We start from the raw sequence: 17,280 nt of genomic DNA on the forward strand, positions 1-17,280 counted from the left end.
ATTCTGTACTTCTTCATTCTGATTCATACTGTTAGTGTGAGAGACAGGAACTCTCTCAACCAGAGAGTAAAGCAGGAGCAGAATTGAATGCATTGTGAATACATCATGCTTTTTTATTGAAAGGAATCCAAATGTCTGATGTACAAGATATAGGAGTAACACATTTACTAATACCACCATTGTTTTGTACATCTCGACATAAGAGTTTTGGTAACATGTTTTCTAGAAGTACTCTTGATTCTAGGAGTTGTAATTTTGACAAATATGGACACACTTTCATCTTTAGTGAGAGAATTAGAGAGGTTGGCATTCTTTGTTGAAGATTAATTGACTGTGGGTATGTGGGTTTATTTCTTGGCACTCTGTTTCGTTCCATTGATCCATATGTCTGTTTTTGTATAATACCAATACCATACTGTTTTGATTACTGTAACTTTGTATTACCGTATTGTCTGAAGTCTAAGAGCACTGTGCCTCCTGCTTTACTTCCATCAGGATTGCTTTAGTAATTTGAGGTCTTTTAGGTTCCATGTAAGACATTCTTTAGTAGTCATTTAACCAGCTTATTTTTTTAAGATTAGCCTCTATGTGCTTCATTAGGATTTTAAAATTGTGTTGTTTTGAAGTTTGATTACTGTAAACAAAAAGGGCTTAAATATCTTATTTTTCTCACTTTCTTTTCTTTATATTTTTTATGTGAGTATTTGGTATCAATTAAGAATGACTTCTTGGTCAGAAAGACAATTACAATACGATATCACTTGTATGTGGAATCTAAAACACAATACAAATGAACTTCTGTTACAAAACAGAAGCAGAATCACAGACATAGAAATCAAACTTACAGTTACAAGAGGGGAAAGAGGTTTGGGAAGGGATAAATTAATAGTTTGGGATTAGCAGTTGCAAACTATTATATACAAAATAGACAACAAGATCCTACTCTATAGCACAGGGAACTGTTAATATATTCACTATCCTATAATAAACCATAATGGAACAGAAAAAAAATGACTTTATGAAGGTCATTGTGATTTTTTATAGTTTTTCCTATTTTTGAAATTTTTACATTGCAAAAATCATAAGATTAGTGTCTGATAACTGGATTTTTTTTTTAATGGCTCTTAAAAATTTTAAGCTCAAAATTCTCCAAGCCAGGCTTCAACAGTACATGAACCGAGAACTGTTCAAGCTGGATTTAGAAAAAGCAGAGGAACCAGAGGTCAAATTGCCAACATTCTTTGGATTATAGAAAAAGCAAGAGAGTTCCAGAAAAACATCTACTTCTGTTTTATTGACTACGCCAAAGCCTTTGACTGTGTGGATCACAATAGACTCTGGAAAATTCTTCAAGAGATGGGAATACCAGACCACCTTACCTGCATCCTGAGAAATCTGTATGTAGGTCAAGAAGCAACAGTTAGAACCAGACATGGAACAACAGACTGGTTCCAAATTGGGAAAGGAGTATGTCAAGGCTGTATATTGTCACCCTGCTTATTTAACTTCTATGCAGCGTACATCATGCGAAATGCCAGGTTGGATGAAGCCCAAGCTGGAATCAAGATTGCCAGGAGAACTATCAGTGACCTCAGATATGCAGATGATACCACCCTTATGGCAGAAAGTGAAGAACTAAAGATCCTCTTGATGAAAGTGAAAGAGAGTGAAAAAAGCTGGCTTAAAACTCAACATTCAAAAAATGAAGATCATGGCCTCTGGTCCCATCACTTCATGGCAAATAGATGGGGACACAGTGGAAACAGTCACAGACTTCAATTTCTTGGGCTCCAAAATCACTGCAGATAGTGACTGCAGCCATGAAATTAAATGATACTTGCTCCTTGGAAGAAAAGCTATGACAAACCTAGACAGCATGTTAAAAAGCAGAGGCATTGCTTTGTCCATCTAGTCAAAGCTATGGTTTTTCCAATAGTCATGTATGGATATGAGAGTTGGACTATAAAGACAGTTGTACCCCGAAGAATTGAAACTTTTGAACTGTGGTGTTGGAGAAGACTCTTGAGAGTCCCTTGGACTGCAAGGAGATCAAACCAGTCAATCTTAAAGGAAATCAGTCCAGAATACTCATTGGAAAGACTGATGCTGAAGCTGAACCTCTAATACTTTGGCCACGTGATGCGAAGAACTGACTCATTGGAAAAGACTCTGATGCTGGGAAAGATTGAAGGCAGGAGGAGAAGGGGACAACAGAGGATGAGATGGTTGGATGGCATCATCGATGAAATGGACATTATTTTGAGCAAGCTCCAGGAGTTGGTGATAGACAGGGAAGCCTGGCGTGCTGTAGTCCATGGGGTCTCAGAGTCGGACACCACTGAGCAACTGAACCGAACTAAATAATTAGCGTGGTTGAGCATCTTTTCATGTGCTTTTTGTCTGTCTTTATATGTCTTCTTTGGAGATATGTCTATTTAGGTCTTCTGCCCATTTTTTGATTGGATTTTGTTGGTTGGTTGGTTTAATCCTCTCTCTAGCTTTCTGTTATCTTGGTCTCATCTCCTGATATACCTGATGGTTTTTAATGAATTTTGAATGCTGTATATAATATATAGTAGAGGTAATTCTAGGCTATTGATAATGTCATTTTTCTCCAAAAACGATTTACTTTTGCTTCTTTTAGTCAGAATCAGAGATTGAGTTGATTCACTCCTTTGCCTCAGACTTTGTGAGGCTGGCCTCTTCTCCTTCATCCCTACTTCTAAGATGTAGTCCTCAAGGGTTTCATCTAAAAGTTTTGATTTTCCAGGACTCTTCTTCACCCATGGGCCCTGAACTCCCATTTTTGTCCACCCAGTGCCATAAAACTAGTGGAAGTTCTCGGTAGTTTTACCATCTCCTGGTTATTACTTGATGCTTAATTTTTCAGTCTCTCTGTATCACTTTGGAAACTAAACTCAAAGGGAAAAGCAGTTCTAAATGTTAGACTCACCTTTTTGTGCTTTTCTTCAATCTGGGAACTTTGTCCCTCACATCCTCACTGCCTTGGTAACTGCCTAATGTCTTCAGGTAGATTTTTTGGGATGGTGGTGGGGGAATGTTCCTAGTTGTTTTCTGTAGTAGCATTGATTTCAAACAAGCTATTTGCCACTGTTGGAAACTTACCTGTATTTGAAGTTGAATATTTAGATATTAAAAATACATAGAGCATGCCTCGTTTGCATTACTGTTATCTAGGATGACAGTGGATGAGATGGTTGGCTGGCATCACCGACTTGATGGACATGAGTTTGAGCAAGCTCCAGGACTTGATGATGGACAGGAAAGCCTGGCGTGCTGCAGTCCATGGGGTTGCAAAGAGTCAGACAGGACTGAGTGACTGAACTGATGACTGATGATATCTAGTACTGATTACATAGTATAGGATCCATGCAGTCATAGGATCATTTTTAATATAGAAGTTCACAAATATCAAAAGTAACACTACTTCATAAAATAGTCAGCTGTTTGACCAAGTTTAAAAAAATCTAGCAGATTAATTTTTTATTTATTCATGATTCATTTCATGTATACATATTAGCCACTTGCATTTCTTATTCTCACCCCCTTTCCTGTTTTCCTACTAGGTGGTTTTGCTCTGGTTAATTTGCAGAAGTTCTTTGTATGTGAGAGATAGGCTCTTTGCCTATATGTGCTACAAATTTATCACTGGCAAATATGGTTTGTATGACTGCTACATTTTAGGATATTTTTAAAGGTTTTTTTTGGTAACCTTTCTGTAGTCCTTTTAAAATACTGATATTGCATAAATATTTATGAAGTATCCACATATAATCACAATACATATATGTACACACGCACTTAAATATCCACATGCACAGACAAGACCTTATGAATTCAGATCCTTTATATCATACTTTTGGGAGATCACATTGATTTGCTGGTGACTAATGATTGTGATTTTACCCTTCCTCATGATAAAGACTGATGTTCTTGGTCTGTTTTACCTTGAACTTGATCTTGTCAAGTGTTAGATGCTGGAAGTTTTATCTTGTCTCTTTAATTTGGAATTCTTCCCTTCTTTTTCCCCTCTTTTAAGTTAGAAGTAAAGAATGGATTCTATGGCTAAATAACCTGAGAGATATCATAGGAGGAGGAAGTGGGCCTGTACCTGAATCTTGAAATATAAATAGGATATGAATGGGTAGAAGTGTGTGGGTCTTCAGACAAGGAAGAAGGATTAAAAGAAAAATGAGGATAGGATAGAAAATGAAGTTATGTTCAAAATGTAAAAAGAGGCTGACTCTGGAGCAGAAAGTCTGAAGAAATAGGAAGTAAATGTTCATTAATGAGGTAGGACCACATTTTGGAGGATCCTGAAAGCTAGGTAGAGAAATAATTCTTTGCTTATAAATTGGCTATCCCTAATGCAAATAATCAGGTAAGTACACATTTACAAAATAAGCCTTGTGTCAGGCTCCTTGTGCAGAATCATCTGTCAAGCTTGTTTATTTTGATTCATTTTCCTTCATTCTGGGAGCTCATGCTCATTCCAGCCATGCGTCATGATTCACATTGACTAATCTAAGGCACATCCTTTGGGTTTTATTTTGCATCTGACATTCTTACCAGGTGATTTTTGGAGTGATGGTTGAGGTTGGTAACCTCACTTCAAAGAGATATTTTAAGTCATCATATTATGGGTCAGTGGAGAATTGCTTTCCTTCAGTTCTGGTTTTCTCCTTCCTTTTCTACTTGCCTACCCCCAAAATTATACATATCAGTTTCCTTGCATACATTATAGAGAGATGAAAATATGCTTAAAATGGGTAGATGGCCATGTCTGCAGGCCTGGACTGTTTAGCTGTTTCTCAAGCGTGTAGGCTGGTGGCTTATTGAGAGTTGAATAAAACAATGAATACAGCTGTCAACAATATTTTCAAGTGCCCCCTACACACAGGTTGCTGTGGAAAGATGTGGACCGGGACCTTCTATCGAATGGTATCACCATGTTTGGGATGGTCAGCTCTTCAGAAACAGCACTTTTCCTTCCAAAGGGAAATTTAGAGAACTGAGTGTTCGCCTTTGGCTTTGATATAAAGTTGTGTGCTTTTTTCTGTTCCCAGGGGACTCCTTCTCACAGTTCCGGTTTGCCGAGGAGAAAGAGTGGGATGGTGAAGCTTCATGCCCCAAGCAGGTAAGGCGAAGCTTTGTGTTGAATGGGGGTTGGCTCTTCTCAAGGATAAAGACCAGCACCTTTCGCACTGTTGTTTAGATGGAGTCTTCACATAGAGGAGAGTCTAGTACTTCGTGTACAGTTCAGTCTCAGTTACCTAAATTGCTCAGAAAGTTTTCAGGGAGCTTAAATTTTACAAGTTCTTGGAGCTGGAGTTGACCTTCATACCAGGCCACTGTGTGAACTCCTCATACAGTTAATCTGTGACTAAAGTTCATACAGACTGGGTTGCAGGGCCAAAGATTATGGTTATGATTTTGAGTGGATTACCTTGCTGTTTGGCCTTCCACTTTTCCCTTTCTGTGAAAATTCCTCTTAGAATCAGTTGAGAATTCAGTTTTTTTCTCCCACACTGTTTTTGGTATTATGGACAGGGAGGCCTGGCGTGCTGCGATTCATGGGGTCGCAAAGAGTCAGACACGACTGAGCGACTGAGCTGAACTGAACTGAAGAGAATCCTTAACTTCGTAGTTTTAAATAACTCTTTTATCTATAATTAGGAGCAGAAAACTATAAAATAAGAACAAGTATCATAGTCTTTCAATGAATCCATAAAACCCACACACTTTCTTTGTATTCCTGCCATATTTTCTTCCCAAAGGAGTTTTGATGATTCTCCAAGTAGGATTTCACTGATTCTTTTCATATGAGAGATGACAGGTATTCTCACCCTATAAAAATGCACAGAGAATGAATGAGTGGTGGTTTGGCATATGCTCCCCAACCCCAGGGCTAGAGCATACTGTCTGATACAGTGATCAGACAGTCCGCCCGCAGCTTCAGACAGGAGACCGAGCCACAGACCTGCTGGGTAAGGGGTGGTCCCTTCCTCCCCATTCTGCTGTCAGCTCAGTACACACACAGTAGGCGGCTTGCACTCCCAGGTGGACTGGTGTTATGTTCAGTTGTTTGGGATGGACATTGACTTTTCAGAAAGACAGAGGCAAGGGAAGTGACTTGTAAAATAACTGCCTGTCACTTTACAAAGAGTATGTATTACAACATAGAAAAAGTTGGAAATTAGAAATATATGTTTTTCTTGAGTCTGTTTGGGATGTACCTGAGCAGAGACATTACTTTGTCAACAAAGGTCCGTCTAGTCAAGGCTATGGTTTTTCCAGTGATCATGTATGGATGCAAGAGTTGGGCTATAAAGAAAGCTGAGCGCTGAAGAATTGATGCTTTTGAACTGTGGTGTTGGAGAAGACCCTTGAGAGTCCCTTGGACTGCAAGGAGATCCAACCAGTCCATCCTAAAGGAGATTAGTCCTGGGTGTTCATCGGAAGGACTGATGTTGAAGCTGAAACTACAATACTTTGGCCACCTGATGCGAAGAACTGACTCATTTGAAAAGATCCTGATGCTGGGAAAGATTGAGGGCAGGAGGAGAAGGGGACAACAGAGGATGAGATGGATGGATGGCATCACGGACTTGATGGACATGAGTTTGGGTGAACTCCAGGAGTTGGTGATGGACAGGGAGGCCTGGCGTGCTGTGATTCATGGGATTGCAAAGAGTCGGACACGACTGAGTGACTGAACTGAACTGAACTGAGTATGGTTTAGAGTTGTAGGACAAATTAAAAACAGATTAACGGAAGAATTTAGTGAAAGCCAAATGGTTCTCATTTTAACTCCTTTGAACCATGTTGGCTAAAAGAGAACACTTTAGTTATCTTAAGATTTTCAGATGATTCTAAGGTTCTTCATTCATCAAAACACTGAGCACTTGTTATTTATTATATGTTTTATTAGATGCCCCTTATTCAAAGATGAATGAGACAAAGCTCATGCTTGTTCACCACCCTAGGCCCCTTGCCTTATAACATAGTGGTAGATGACATGTGGTAGATGATCAGTAAATATTTAGATGATAAATGAAAAAGAATGCAACATAAGATAATTGGTATAATGCTACTGCTGCTGCTGCTAAGTCGCTTCAGTCATGTCCGACTCTGTGTGACCCTATAGACAGCAGCCCACCAGGCTCCCCCGTCCCTGGGATTCTCCAGGCAAGAACACTGGAGTGGGTTGCCATTTCCTTCTCCAATGCATGAAAGGGAAAAGTGAAAGTGAAGTCGCTCAGTCATGTCCGACTCTTAGCGACCCCATGGACTGCAGCCTTCTAGGCTCCTCCATCCATGGGATTTTCCAGGCAAGAGTACTGGAGTGGGGTGCCATTGCCTTGGTGGGAGAAATCTGCTTTGGACTGGTAGTGATTGAGAGTAGGAGCATGGGATGAAGACCATTTGAATGGGCCTTGGTGGATAAGTATGGTTCTGGTGGGTCCTCTCTGGGGAACAATAGGAGAATGATGAGATCTGAAAGACCAGGCTGTGGTCAGAGTTGGGAGCATAGCTGGACTGTGGTATTCTCAGAAGAGGAGGCTCCCAGGGTAGGTCTAGGCCACTTAGTACCAGCAGTTGGGTTTTCATTTTCATCTGGGGGCAGTTTAGCGTGTGGGTAAGAGCATAGCCTTTAGAGACACAATCCTGAGTGTAAATCCTAGTTCTCATCTGTAGAATGGAACTAATCATTAAGTATAACTCAGAGTTGTCATGAGGATTAGATTGGGTTATAAATAAAAGTTCTTCTGTGCAGTTCCTGACACATGGGAAATACTCAAAATTAACCTTTATTCCTACTGTTACTTGTTCACAAGAGTATTGTTTAGCAAGAAAATGGAAATGGCTAGATTGGACCTCCACAGTTTTGGGAAGGAGGGACTGAAGAGGTCAGAGGTTGGAGGAGGAAAAGCAGTGGGAGGATATTGTGCTGGCTAACGGGAGGGGATGTGGGCTGACAGCATGGGGCCGTGGCAGGGAAGACAGTTCCCCGATGGATGAGACTGCGTGGAGGACGAGGGAGAATATGTCACGGGCCAGACAGGAGACATAAGGACAAGAAAGATTCACAGGGGCTCTGAGGCTCTGAGCATGATGACGAGGTGAGCAGTGACAGCTAATGGAGCAGAAGAAGGCAGTCTTGACCATGAGTGTGTTGAGTTGACACGTCCCAAACTGAATTCATCACTTCGCCATCAGAACTGCTATATGTCCCACTTCACTCCTCATTTGGTTCTCTTTATTTTTGCTTACTTGAGAGAGAAAAAGAAGAGGAGAATCTGTCTATATATCTATCTTCTACCTGTCTGTCTGTCTACCCGATATCTGTCTACCTCCTTACCTGTCTGTCTACCCAATATCTGTCTGTCTATCCCTCATGTGCTTCCCTGTCCCCAGTGCTGCTGGGGACATGAGGAAGTAGAGCTGACAGCGGGTCCTGGTGAAGCCCCTAACAGGAGAGCGTCCAGCACCGTGGCTGTGACTGGCCTTCACAAGTCTGTGGCTCACGTGCAGGGTGAAGGGGATGCGGCCTGGCAGTCAGGGTCCCTGCTTCAGCCACGCTGGCCCCATTTCTTCAGGGGAGTTGGTCCCTTGGATCCCTGAGTGACGTTTTCAGACCTGTTCTTTGGACAGTGGGGGAACATGGGAGGAGGGAATGTGAGGTGGGAGGAGAACTTTGTAGGGTGAAAAAATAGGCCCATTATTTTTTAAAAATCATCTGAGGCTTTCTTTTTTTCTTTTCATTTTACTTTTCAGTTCTGTTGACTAATGACTTGTTTATTCCATAGAGCTTCCTCAAGCACCAGCAAGCACTGGGTGACATGTGGTGGTTCCTGAACACGTGGCTCCTAATGGCGTATATGCCCTCCCTCAGTTCCCCAAAAGAGTGCAGTTCTGGATGGGACTCTGTACATGGAAGGCACCCCAGCTTACTCCTAAGTATTGCTTGATTTGGGCACTTCCGCTGTAAAGGGGCCTTGAGTCCCCACGTGTGGACGATGAGTTCTGTAGCTACCGAGGAAGGTATAATGGTCTGACTAGAGGCTGTAAGTGGAGTTTTAGCTCGCTGTGCCCTCCCAGCATCCAGGTCTGCAGAAGAGGAGGCACCAGGCAGCCAGGCATCACACACGCTCCAACTGAGAATGGGTATAGAGTTGGCCAGGTAGGTGTGGAAGCCAGGCACTCCAGGCACAGTTAACCCACCAACTACTTTACAACATGGAGCAAAAAAAAAGCTAACTCATGGTGGTTATTCCAGTCAAACCTGTCTTCAAATTCACACTTTACTGTTACAAGGAATTCACTACAGCTCCCTTTATGTCGAAGGCATTCAGCTTTAGCTCTTTAGAAGACAAAGTGGTGACCAAAAGAGGGAAAGTCTTCTTACGCAGTGGTGTATGATGAGGGCAGGTTCTAGGCTCTGGGACTTCTACAGGGAGACCAGCAGAAACCACTGTGCTGAGCTGAAGTGTCGTGAGGGCCTTATGGTGACAGCACCTTGTCACCTGGGCCTTGGATGGGGGGTGGGAATTAGAGACATGGGGGTGGGAGCAGCCAAAGGTCCGTCATTCAGGACTCAGCACACAGGCACAGCCTGGCCGTTCCTCACATCTCACAGACTTCCTTGTTAACAGCATACCTCGTAGTGTGTTGCACCTGATGTGAAAGTGGGGAGGAAGTTTGAGCACTTGTGGCTGGACCGCAGCACGTCTCAGAGGCCCTCCTCTGGAGACCTGAGAGTGGTTGGCAGCTCTGAGTAGTTGGCAGGCATGGTGGAGGGAGCAGGGGGTCTATACAGTGGGAAGGGTGAGATTTCCGTTTTGTAATGAGGCGATTTACTCGTGTGTTACACATTCAGGATCACATTTTTCTAGTGGTCTGAGAGATTTTCTTCAAACTTCAAAACAAAGGCTGGCCGTGCTGGCCCTCATGAAGTCTTGGGTGTGCTGAGTGCAGGACCAAGGCAGGGCGTGTGTGTACTAAATTTCCTGCTCTCCTGCCAGAGCTTTGTTTTCCTCCATCCTGTTCCCTAAATACTCTATTTTTAGATGTAAGTTTTTTTTTTTTTCTAGGGCAAGGGGCCACATCTGCTGCTGCCGGCATTGCTCCCCTAAGAGCTAGCCATCTTCAGAAAGTTTCAAAAGGGCAGCTGAAAAGCCATATTGCATTTTTCGATCGCTGTGTACTTCTGTTGTGAGGCTCAGGAGTTTGAGTGGGTCTGGATTTAGTGCTGGGGCTCTACTTGAGAATACCAGGAATGACTCCCTACCTCCAGTCATCATAAATGCATCTACCCAAGACATCCTTATAGTGGATTTGAGACTCCATGACCCCTGGGTTTTCTCTGACTTGAAGTCTGTGATCACAGCAGAAGGCACAGTTCTACCTAGACCTGTGACAGTCCTTGGTGGATGAGATGGTTGGTGGTATCTGACTCTTAATGTGGTGATTTCACCCACCTTTTAGTTTTTCCCTTCTCTTGGATGGCCAGGGTACCTAGAAGCAGCTGTTAGGGGTCATGAGATAATCTGGAATGCCTTCTCAAATACAGTCAATCTGTGAAGGCATTGCCTGGAAGGGACTTTGCGCCTGTGAATGGGAATGGAGTCCCAGGGAGTTTTAGTGTTGGCCTCACACGTAGAGCTGCCAGCTGGAGGGTAAGTTTCCATCCCCTGATTTCTGGTTGGAAGAGAAGTGTACGCACATGGACTCCTCTGGCTGTGCCGTCAGCCCCAAGTCACTGTCGAGACAGCTCTCCACTGCTCTCCCAAAGGCCAGCCATCTGAATATGGAAGAGGTGTCAGTTATGTTTCATTAAATGCTTTGAATTTTCTCTGTAATTCCAAGAATGTCCACAGTTTCCAGATTACCATGCAGTCTTTTTTTTTCCCCCTTTGGCCATGCAGCGCAGCCTGTAGGATCTTAGTTTCCTGACCAGGGATCGAACCCATACCGTCCCCCGTCCAGTGGAAGCACAGAGTCCTAACTATTGGACCACTGAGGAATTCCCATACCATAGAGTCTTTGATTCGAGTGATTGCTACCCTGCTGCTACTCTGACCACCTGAGCTGTGGCTCAAGAAGGTGGTTTTGGTTTTGCTTATCTTCATGCAGAGATGATAGAAATTAGAACCATATGATTTATGATTGGGTCACTCCCAGCTAAAAGTAATGGATGATTTATTTACAGTTACTACTAGCGTCTTGTGCCCTTTTATTTCTGAAAGGTCATATGTAATCATCTTGATTGATCAATTTCTCTTTTCTGTAGAATTCAGCATTTTATGTGGACTGTGAGTCATTGGTTCGAGCCCTTCAAGAATTGCCTCTCTCACTCCGACTCAATGTTGCTGCTGAATTGGTTCAGGTAAGAACCCTGATGACATCTTGAGGCTGGTGTAAATTAGGGCAGAAGAAGAAAACTGAAAAGTATCTCCCTGCAGGATGTCTCAGAATCAGCTTTTCCTTTCAACAGGCTGAGGGTTTTGTATCAGATAGAATTTTGTAGTTTTGAGGGAGAATGAAATACTTTTCAAAGTTTTTATCCTGTTTTATTGATATATTTGGAACATTTTAAAGGATAAAATGTAATGGAATCGAATGAAATGTCAAAGTACAGAGTCTGGCTTGTGTTGTACCCAAAATGTTTATGTGTCAGGCTCTGTGTTAGGCACTCAGGTTACAGTGGTGAATAGACAGACATGGTTCTTGCCCTCATGGAGCTTAATCTGTCAGGAAAGACGGGCATTAATCCAGTTATCAAATTGCACTAAGTTTGTGAAGGATAAGCACTATGTGCTATGAGTTTGTAATAATGAACCTGTATGATGTAGGAATGACTTTTCTGAAGAAGTTACAGATAAACTGAGAGCCAAAGTATAGGAACATTTGAGTTGAGATTTAAAGAAGGGTAACCCAATCAGATCTGTAATAGCAGTGCTAGTAATAATGACAACAATAACAAAGAACATTCTGGCGGCAGAATGGAGAGAAGACGTGGGATTGGGGTGAGTGTGTGTATGGGGAAGTCTGCATATGCACACCCATGCAAGAGTAGAATAGATGAGGAGAGGCAAATTAAGTGGCTCTTGCATGGTTCAGGTGAGTAATACTGTAGCCTGGACCAGCAATGGTGGGGAACTGCACTTTACCAAGAACTGAACTATAAAAGTAAAATTAATAGGACTTGGTGAAATGCTGGTGATGGAGCAGGAGCAGGCAGAGAATTCTTCTGGGTGTTCCGGCTTGTGCGACCCAGTGGTGGCTAGTATCAGTGAGGCTTGGACAGAGTATGAGTTTGTTCTGAGATTTCAAAGTGAAAATAATAGTAATTTGAATGTAGAAATTTATAGTTCAGAATTAAGGACTAGAAATATAAATCTGGGGGTTACAACCAGTGTAAGGTAGGTAAGAGGAGCCACTGAATGGGATAAGAGAGGAAGCGTCCAACAGTTAAACCAGAAGGAACTTTGAAATTTCTTTGAGACTTGACTGGATTTTTTTTTCCTTTTTTTTAAGTGAAACCCTGGGCAGTACTAAATAGAATGCAAGCAACTAAAATGATCAGTTTTGTTCTACAGATGAATATGATGCCAAGCTTAAACATCACCATGAACTGGCTACGCATCCAGTTGCTGTTTCTGTGGCACTTAACTTGCCTCAGATTTAGGGCAAGTAGGATTCAGGGCTGGGGGACAGTTCAGGGCTGAGAAGTAGAAAGGCTGGCATTTGCCTCTGATGGGGAATCACCTGGGGCTTCTTTCGGAATGCGTGGGCTTGTCTAATGACAGGGCAAGTGTCACTTCTCCTCTGGGTGTCCAGTGATGGTTAGAGTTTGGACATGCGTGGTTTGGTCCCACACAATGAGGGATGGTTAACAGGACCTCATTGGGGTGAAGGTGATGGGGACCCCAGGACTGAGGAGAGAAACGGGGTGAAGTGTTAGGAGAAATCCAAAGTGAAGGATGGCACGCCTGAAGAGGAAAGATATAAAGTAATTACAGGAACTTTGAAATTAAAATACCATCCCTCCCCCGTTATGCAGAGCAGTTAATCTCAACTGTGTCTGTACCTTACTTACCTGGGGAGTGAACAGACAAAAACCATGCTGGACAGCCAGTCCAGACCATCTGAGTGATCACAAGATTAGAACCGGGGCCCACATCCCAGCTTCACCCTGCCTACTGACAGTGCTGTGTGAGTGTTCAAGTTCATGTGTGAGGCTGTACTGTCTCAAAAGCCCTGAGGAGTTACTAGCAGACTGGATCTGCTCAGGATGCTTAAATGTACGAGTAAGGGAACAGTGGCTCCAAGAGCAGCTGAACCTCCTTTTGAACCTACCCGACTGCTGCCAGGCTGGTCACCCCAGTCTTCCCTCCAGAACTATGGTTCTCAGTCTTCTTCTACATTACAGTCACCTGAGGGGAGGGTCTAACTCTATTAAATTCCAACATGTAGAAAAGTGCACATGTAAATCTTTATAACCATGGAATCACCATCTAGATCAAGAAACAGAATATTGCCCCCGCCCAGAACCACCCCCACCACACCCAGCCCTGACCCAAGGCAGTACTTTCCTAAAACCACTATTTTGACAAGAGTTAGTTTTGCCTGTATGGGGAGTTTTTACAAATGTAATCAGATAGAATGTTTTCTTTAGTGTCTGGCAATTTTTAGTCATGAATGACTGCTATGCTATGCTATCCTAAGTCACTTCAGTCGTGTCCGACTCTGTGTGGATCCCATAGATGGTAGCCTACCAGGCTCCCCCGTCCCTGGGATTCTCCAGGCAAGAACACTGGAGTGGGTTGCCATTTCCTTCTCCAGTGCATCAAAGTGAAAAGTGAAAGTGAAGTCGCTCAGTCGTGTCCTACTCCTAGCGACCCCATGGACTGCAGCCTACCAGGCTCCTCCGTCCATGGGATTCTCCAGGCAAGAGTACTGGAGTGGGGTGCCATCGCCTTCTCCGAATGACCACTAGTAACATTATTTTTCTTTTTAGTGAATGTGTCCCTTCACCTCTGTATTTGTGCATTTTAGTACGATGAGCAGATCTGATTTACTTATTACTCCTCCATGCCTTTTACAGATGTCTGCCTCGTCACAGGCGTTAAGTGTGTATTCACATTGACCTGTGGCTCTGTCTGATCTCAGGCCAGTGATGGGAATGCATGGGCCTTTTGATTTCAGCTCTAATCTGGTTAGCACAAGGCTGAGGTGGACATAGCGGGGAGGTGTCCCACATTTACCCGTATTAATTAGAAGGGGTGCTGGGACAAATCTGGATGGAGAAACTTCATGACCTTCCTGTCTGAACTGAATTTCCTACTCCACAAAGTCTGATGGCTTCCTCTGCTTTAGTTCCTGCTTAAGCAAATAGGGCAGGACTCACAGTTTTAACTCAGATATTGTGTTTCTCTTTCAGACTGCCCTTCCTTTAGAGCTCCCTCAGGTGAAACCGAAGAGAAATAACGATGGCAAGGGACTAGGGATGCAGCTAAAGGGGCCCTCGGGGCCTGGAGGAAAGGGGTCCCTCTCTGAGATGAAATCCACCACCACTGGCTTCCCCGTGTACCCGGGTAAAGACGGCCCAGGATCGGGTCCTTCCAAGGGTTGTCAGAATCCCACTTCCCTGCTGCAGTTGGCAGCAGATCATTTGGAAGAAGAGCTAGATCTGCTGCTTAATTTAGACGCGCCTGTGAAAGAGGGAGGTGACATCTTATCAGACCAGACAGCTCAGGACCTGGAATCTGAGAAAAGGGGGGACCTGGTCCAAGCAGCAGCAGGTATGGTTTTTATTTTATTCCCCACCCATCTTCTTGATTCTGGTGTTTTTCTGAGAATAGCTTCACATCCCCACACATCTTCATCGGTGTCTGCCATCGATCTGGCCTCGTTCACTGACATCTATTTCTGTGCTCACATCTCCGCTTCCCCCTGAGCTGACCTTTCTGACATCGTTCTCACTCGATAATACTGGCCTTCCAAAGCTGCTACCTGCCTGATTGCAATCTTAAACCTGGGGCTACAAATGGAACTCATGCTATAAAAGGCATTTAGAGCCTTGTGGCCTCAGCTGTGCAGCAGCAGACCTTTTAATCGACTGTCTGAATAGGCCTGTGGACCAAGTCTGTGTGCTTCTCGCTTGCTATTCTGCTTTTGTTTAAAAAGGAGGAGAGTTCCTCACATGCCCGTTCTGTGAGATGGTGGCCCATCTGACAGGGAGAGGCCTAGTGACTGCCCTGTCCATACACTGCCCTTAGGACCCTCTGATGGCTTTCCAGGATCACTGCTTAGTAAAAAGGAAACAGAGCTATTGGTCTTTAAAAAGAAAAAAAAAAAAACCTCATGAACTGTGAGATTCACCATTCAAATAAATAGAAGAGCAGATCTACCCCATTTATGAACGTGTTTAGGTATTATTGGATCTTCTTAGGGAGTAGGCACAATGACAATGTTTTCTCTTATCAGGAGCAAAGTAACAACTTGGCTGATTTCTAGCATGGATCAAACCCCAGGGAAGCATTAACCCTCAATTCTGAGACTAACATTAAGTTGTTAACATTGCGTTTATTTTCTTAGAACCTGCAAACCCATTTGTGTTGGAAGAAAAGAACGTGACCTCGGGGCAACCAAGTATATCCAGAAATGTTACCGAGGAAGAGCTTGAAGACTGGTTGGACAGCATGATTTCCTAATGACAAGGAAAGAAAGGGAAAAAGAGGGAAAAGAAAATGAAAACTGCCTGAAGCCAATTTTGGTTGCCTTGTAAGGGTGCGCAGGCCCAAGGCTGTCCTAGAACAGCTGGTTTACAAGCATGACCCCAAGCCCATGTGTCCATCACGCTTAGCACAGTAGATGCCTTCCTCCATGTTCAACAACATCTGAAGTAGACGTTTAAGAGGCTCGCTACATTTGTTCTCTGGCTTTAGTAACTGAATAGATGTCTTAAGGGCAAGAGATGTTTCGGCCCTTGTTTCCAGTTTCTTCCTCTCTGTGTTTACAGCATAGCAGGTGCTGCTGATGAAGAGAAGAGAGCTAAGCAACCAGGCATGCATTTGGCCAAAATAAACACTGGTCTGTAGATTTTCTTTCTTTCTTTCTTGTGTGGGGAGCTGTGTGCTATTTGTTACTCCCATGTCCCTTTCCCTGCAGTCACAGGGTGGTTGGGAATCAGCCAGAAGGTGGTTCATTACAAGAGGCCAAGCCGTGGAGTGGTGTGTATGACTTTATTGCAGTGGGCACTTCATGTTACTTAAGGAGATTCACCTAAATAGAGCAGCTCCACTACTTACAAGGGACCATAAAGCGTTGCTCAATTTGGCTTAAGGTTGAGATTTTTTTTTTTGAATTTTCAGTACAGTACTTCTAATAACAGCAATTGGTAAGCTGTTACTGAAAAAAAAAAAATGAATAACTTTTCAAGTGCAGTTTCATAAAGTAAAAGAAGATCAACACAACTGATTAATGGAACTGTCCATCTTGAACATAAACATAAAAAACTTGCATAGCTATATCTAAAGAGGTTTTTAAGGCACTTAATCGATATTTCAGTGTCGACAAAGTGGTGGTTTCTTGTTTTTTTTTTTTTTTTTCTATTTCTTTAACTGCTTAAAGCTTTTCAAGCTGATTCTGGATACATTCACTAGCAAGTACCATGGGAAAAATTAGACTGCAGTTAAAATGATTTTTTTTTTTTTTTGTAGCTCAGACCATGAATCATTAGTGGGCTACTGTCACATGGCATTCACATGTTTAAAATTCCAGGTATTATGCATCTAAAACCCTACATCTCCAGCCCTTCCCTCCGTGGTGTCATCCCAACATACTAGTTAGAACTGAAAAACGTGAAGACTGTCCACTAGAGCTTCCTTGATGCTGTGCCATCCTTTTAACATTTTGACAGGTCATCTCCCACAGTGTAAGTCCATTAGGTACAAAAAGCCAAGTCAATTCCAAAATATCACAAATGTGTAATGAACTCTTCCTTGTACGGGAGGCCTTTAGGAAATGTCACTTTTCCAGTGTGTTGCAGAATTGTAAGAGAAGGATTTTATTGACCATCCAGAATATGGTGGAGGCTTCTTTCATTCCCATTTATCCAAGCTGATCTTCGTATTGTTTCCGGAAGCAGTCACCAGCTGGGAAGAAATCCCAGCACCTTTCTTGGTACATCTTCCAGACATAAGATTCCTGAAATAGTGAGAACCAACCACAGTAAGCTGAAACGCAATTTAT

At 42.9% G+C, this 17,280-nt stretch overlaps 2 protein-coding genes across 2 annotated transcripts in view; one reads left to right on the forward strand and one right to left on the reverse strand.

Moving 5' to 3' along the window:
- The window catches only part of AVEN (apoptosis and caspase activation inhibitor), a 191,848-nt gene extending 175,720 nt beyond the window's left edge, over window positions 1–16,128 (forward strand). Inside the window, exons 3-6 of the mRNA XM_002690781.7 lie at window positions 5,088–5,158; window positions 11,315–11,410; window positions 14,468–14,828; window positions 15,625–16,128. Coding sequence (XP_002690827.4) covers window positions 5,088–5,158; window positions 11,315–11,410; window positions 14,468–14,828; window positions 15,625–15,740 — 644 coding nt within the window. The 3' untranslated portion in view covers window positions 15,741–16,128. The remainder of the gene's footprint in view (window positions 1–5,087; window positions 5,159–11,314; window positions 11,411–14,467; window positions 14,829–15,624) is intronic.
- Window positions 16,129–16,252: 124 nt separating this feature from the next.
- The window catches only part of RYR3 (ryanodine receptor 3), a 558,656-nt gene continuing 557,628 nt past the window's right edge, over window positions 16,253–17,280 (reverse strand). Inside the window, exon 103 of the mRNA XM_015473104.3 lies at window positions 16,253–17,235. Within this exon, the coding sequence (XP_015328590.2) occupies window positions 17,140–17,235 (96 nt within the window). The 3' untranslated portion in view covers window positions 16,253–17,139. The remainder of the gene's footprint in view (window positions 17,236–17,280) is intronic.

Source organism: Bos taurus, chromosome 10, assembly GCF_002263795.3.
Source record: "Bos taurus isolate L1 Dominette 01449 registration number 42190680 breed Hereford chromosome 10, ARS-UCD2.0, whole genome shotgun sequence".
Lineage (NCBI taxonomy): Eukaryota > Metazoa > Chordata > Mammalia > Artiodactyla > Bovidae > Bos > Bos taurus.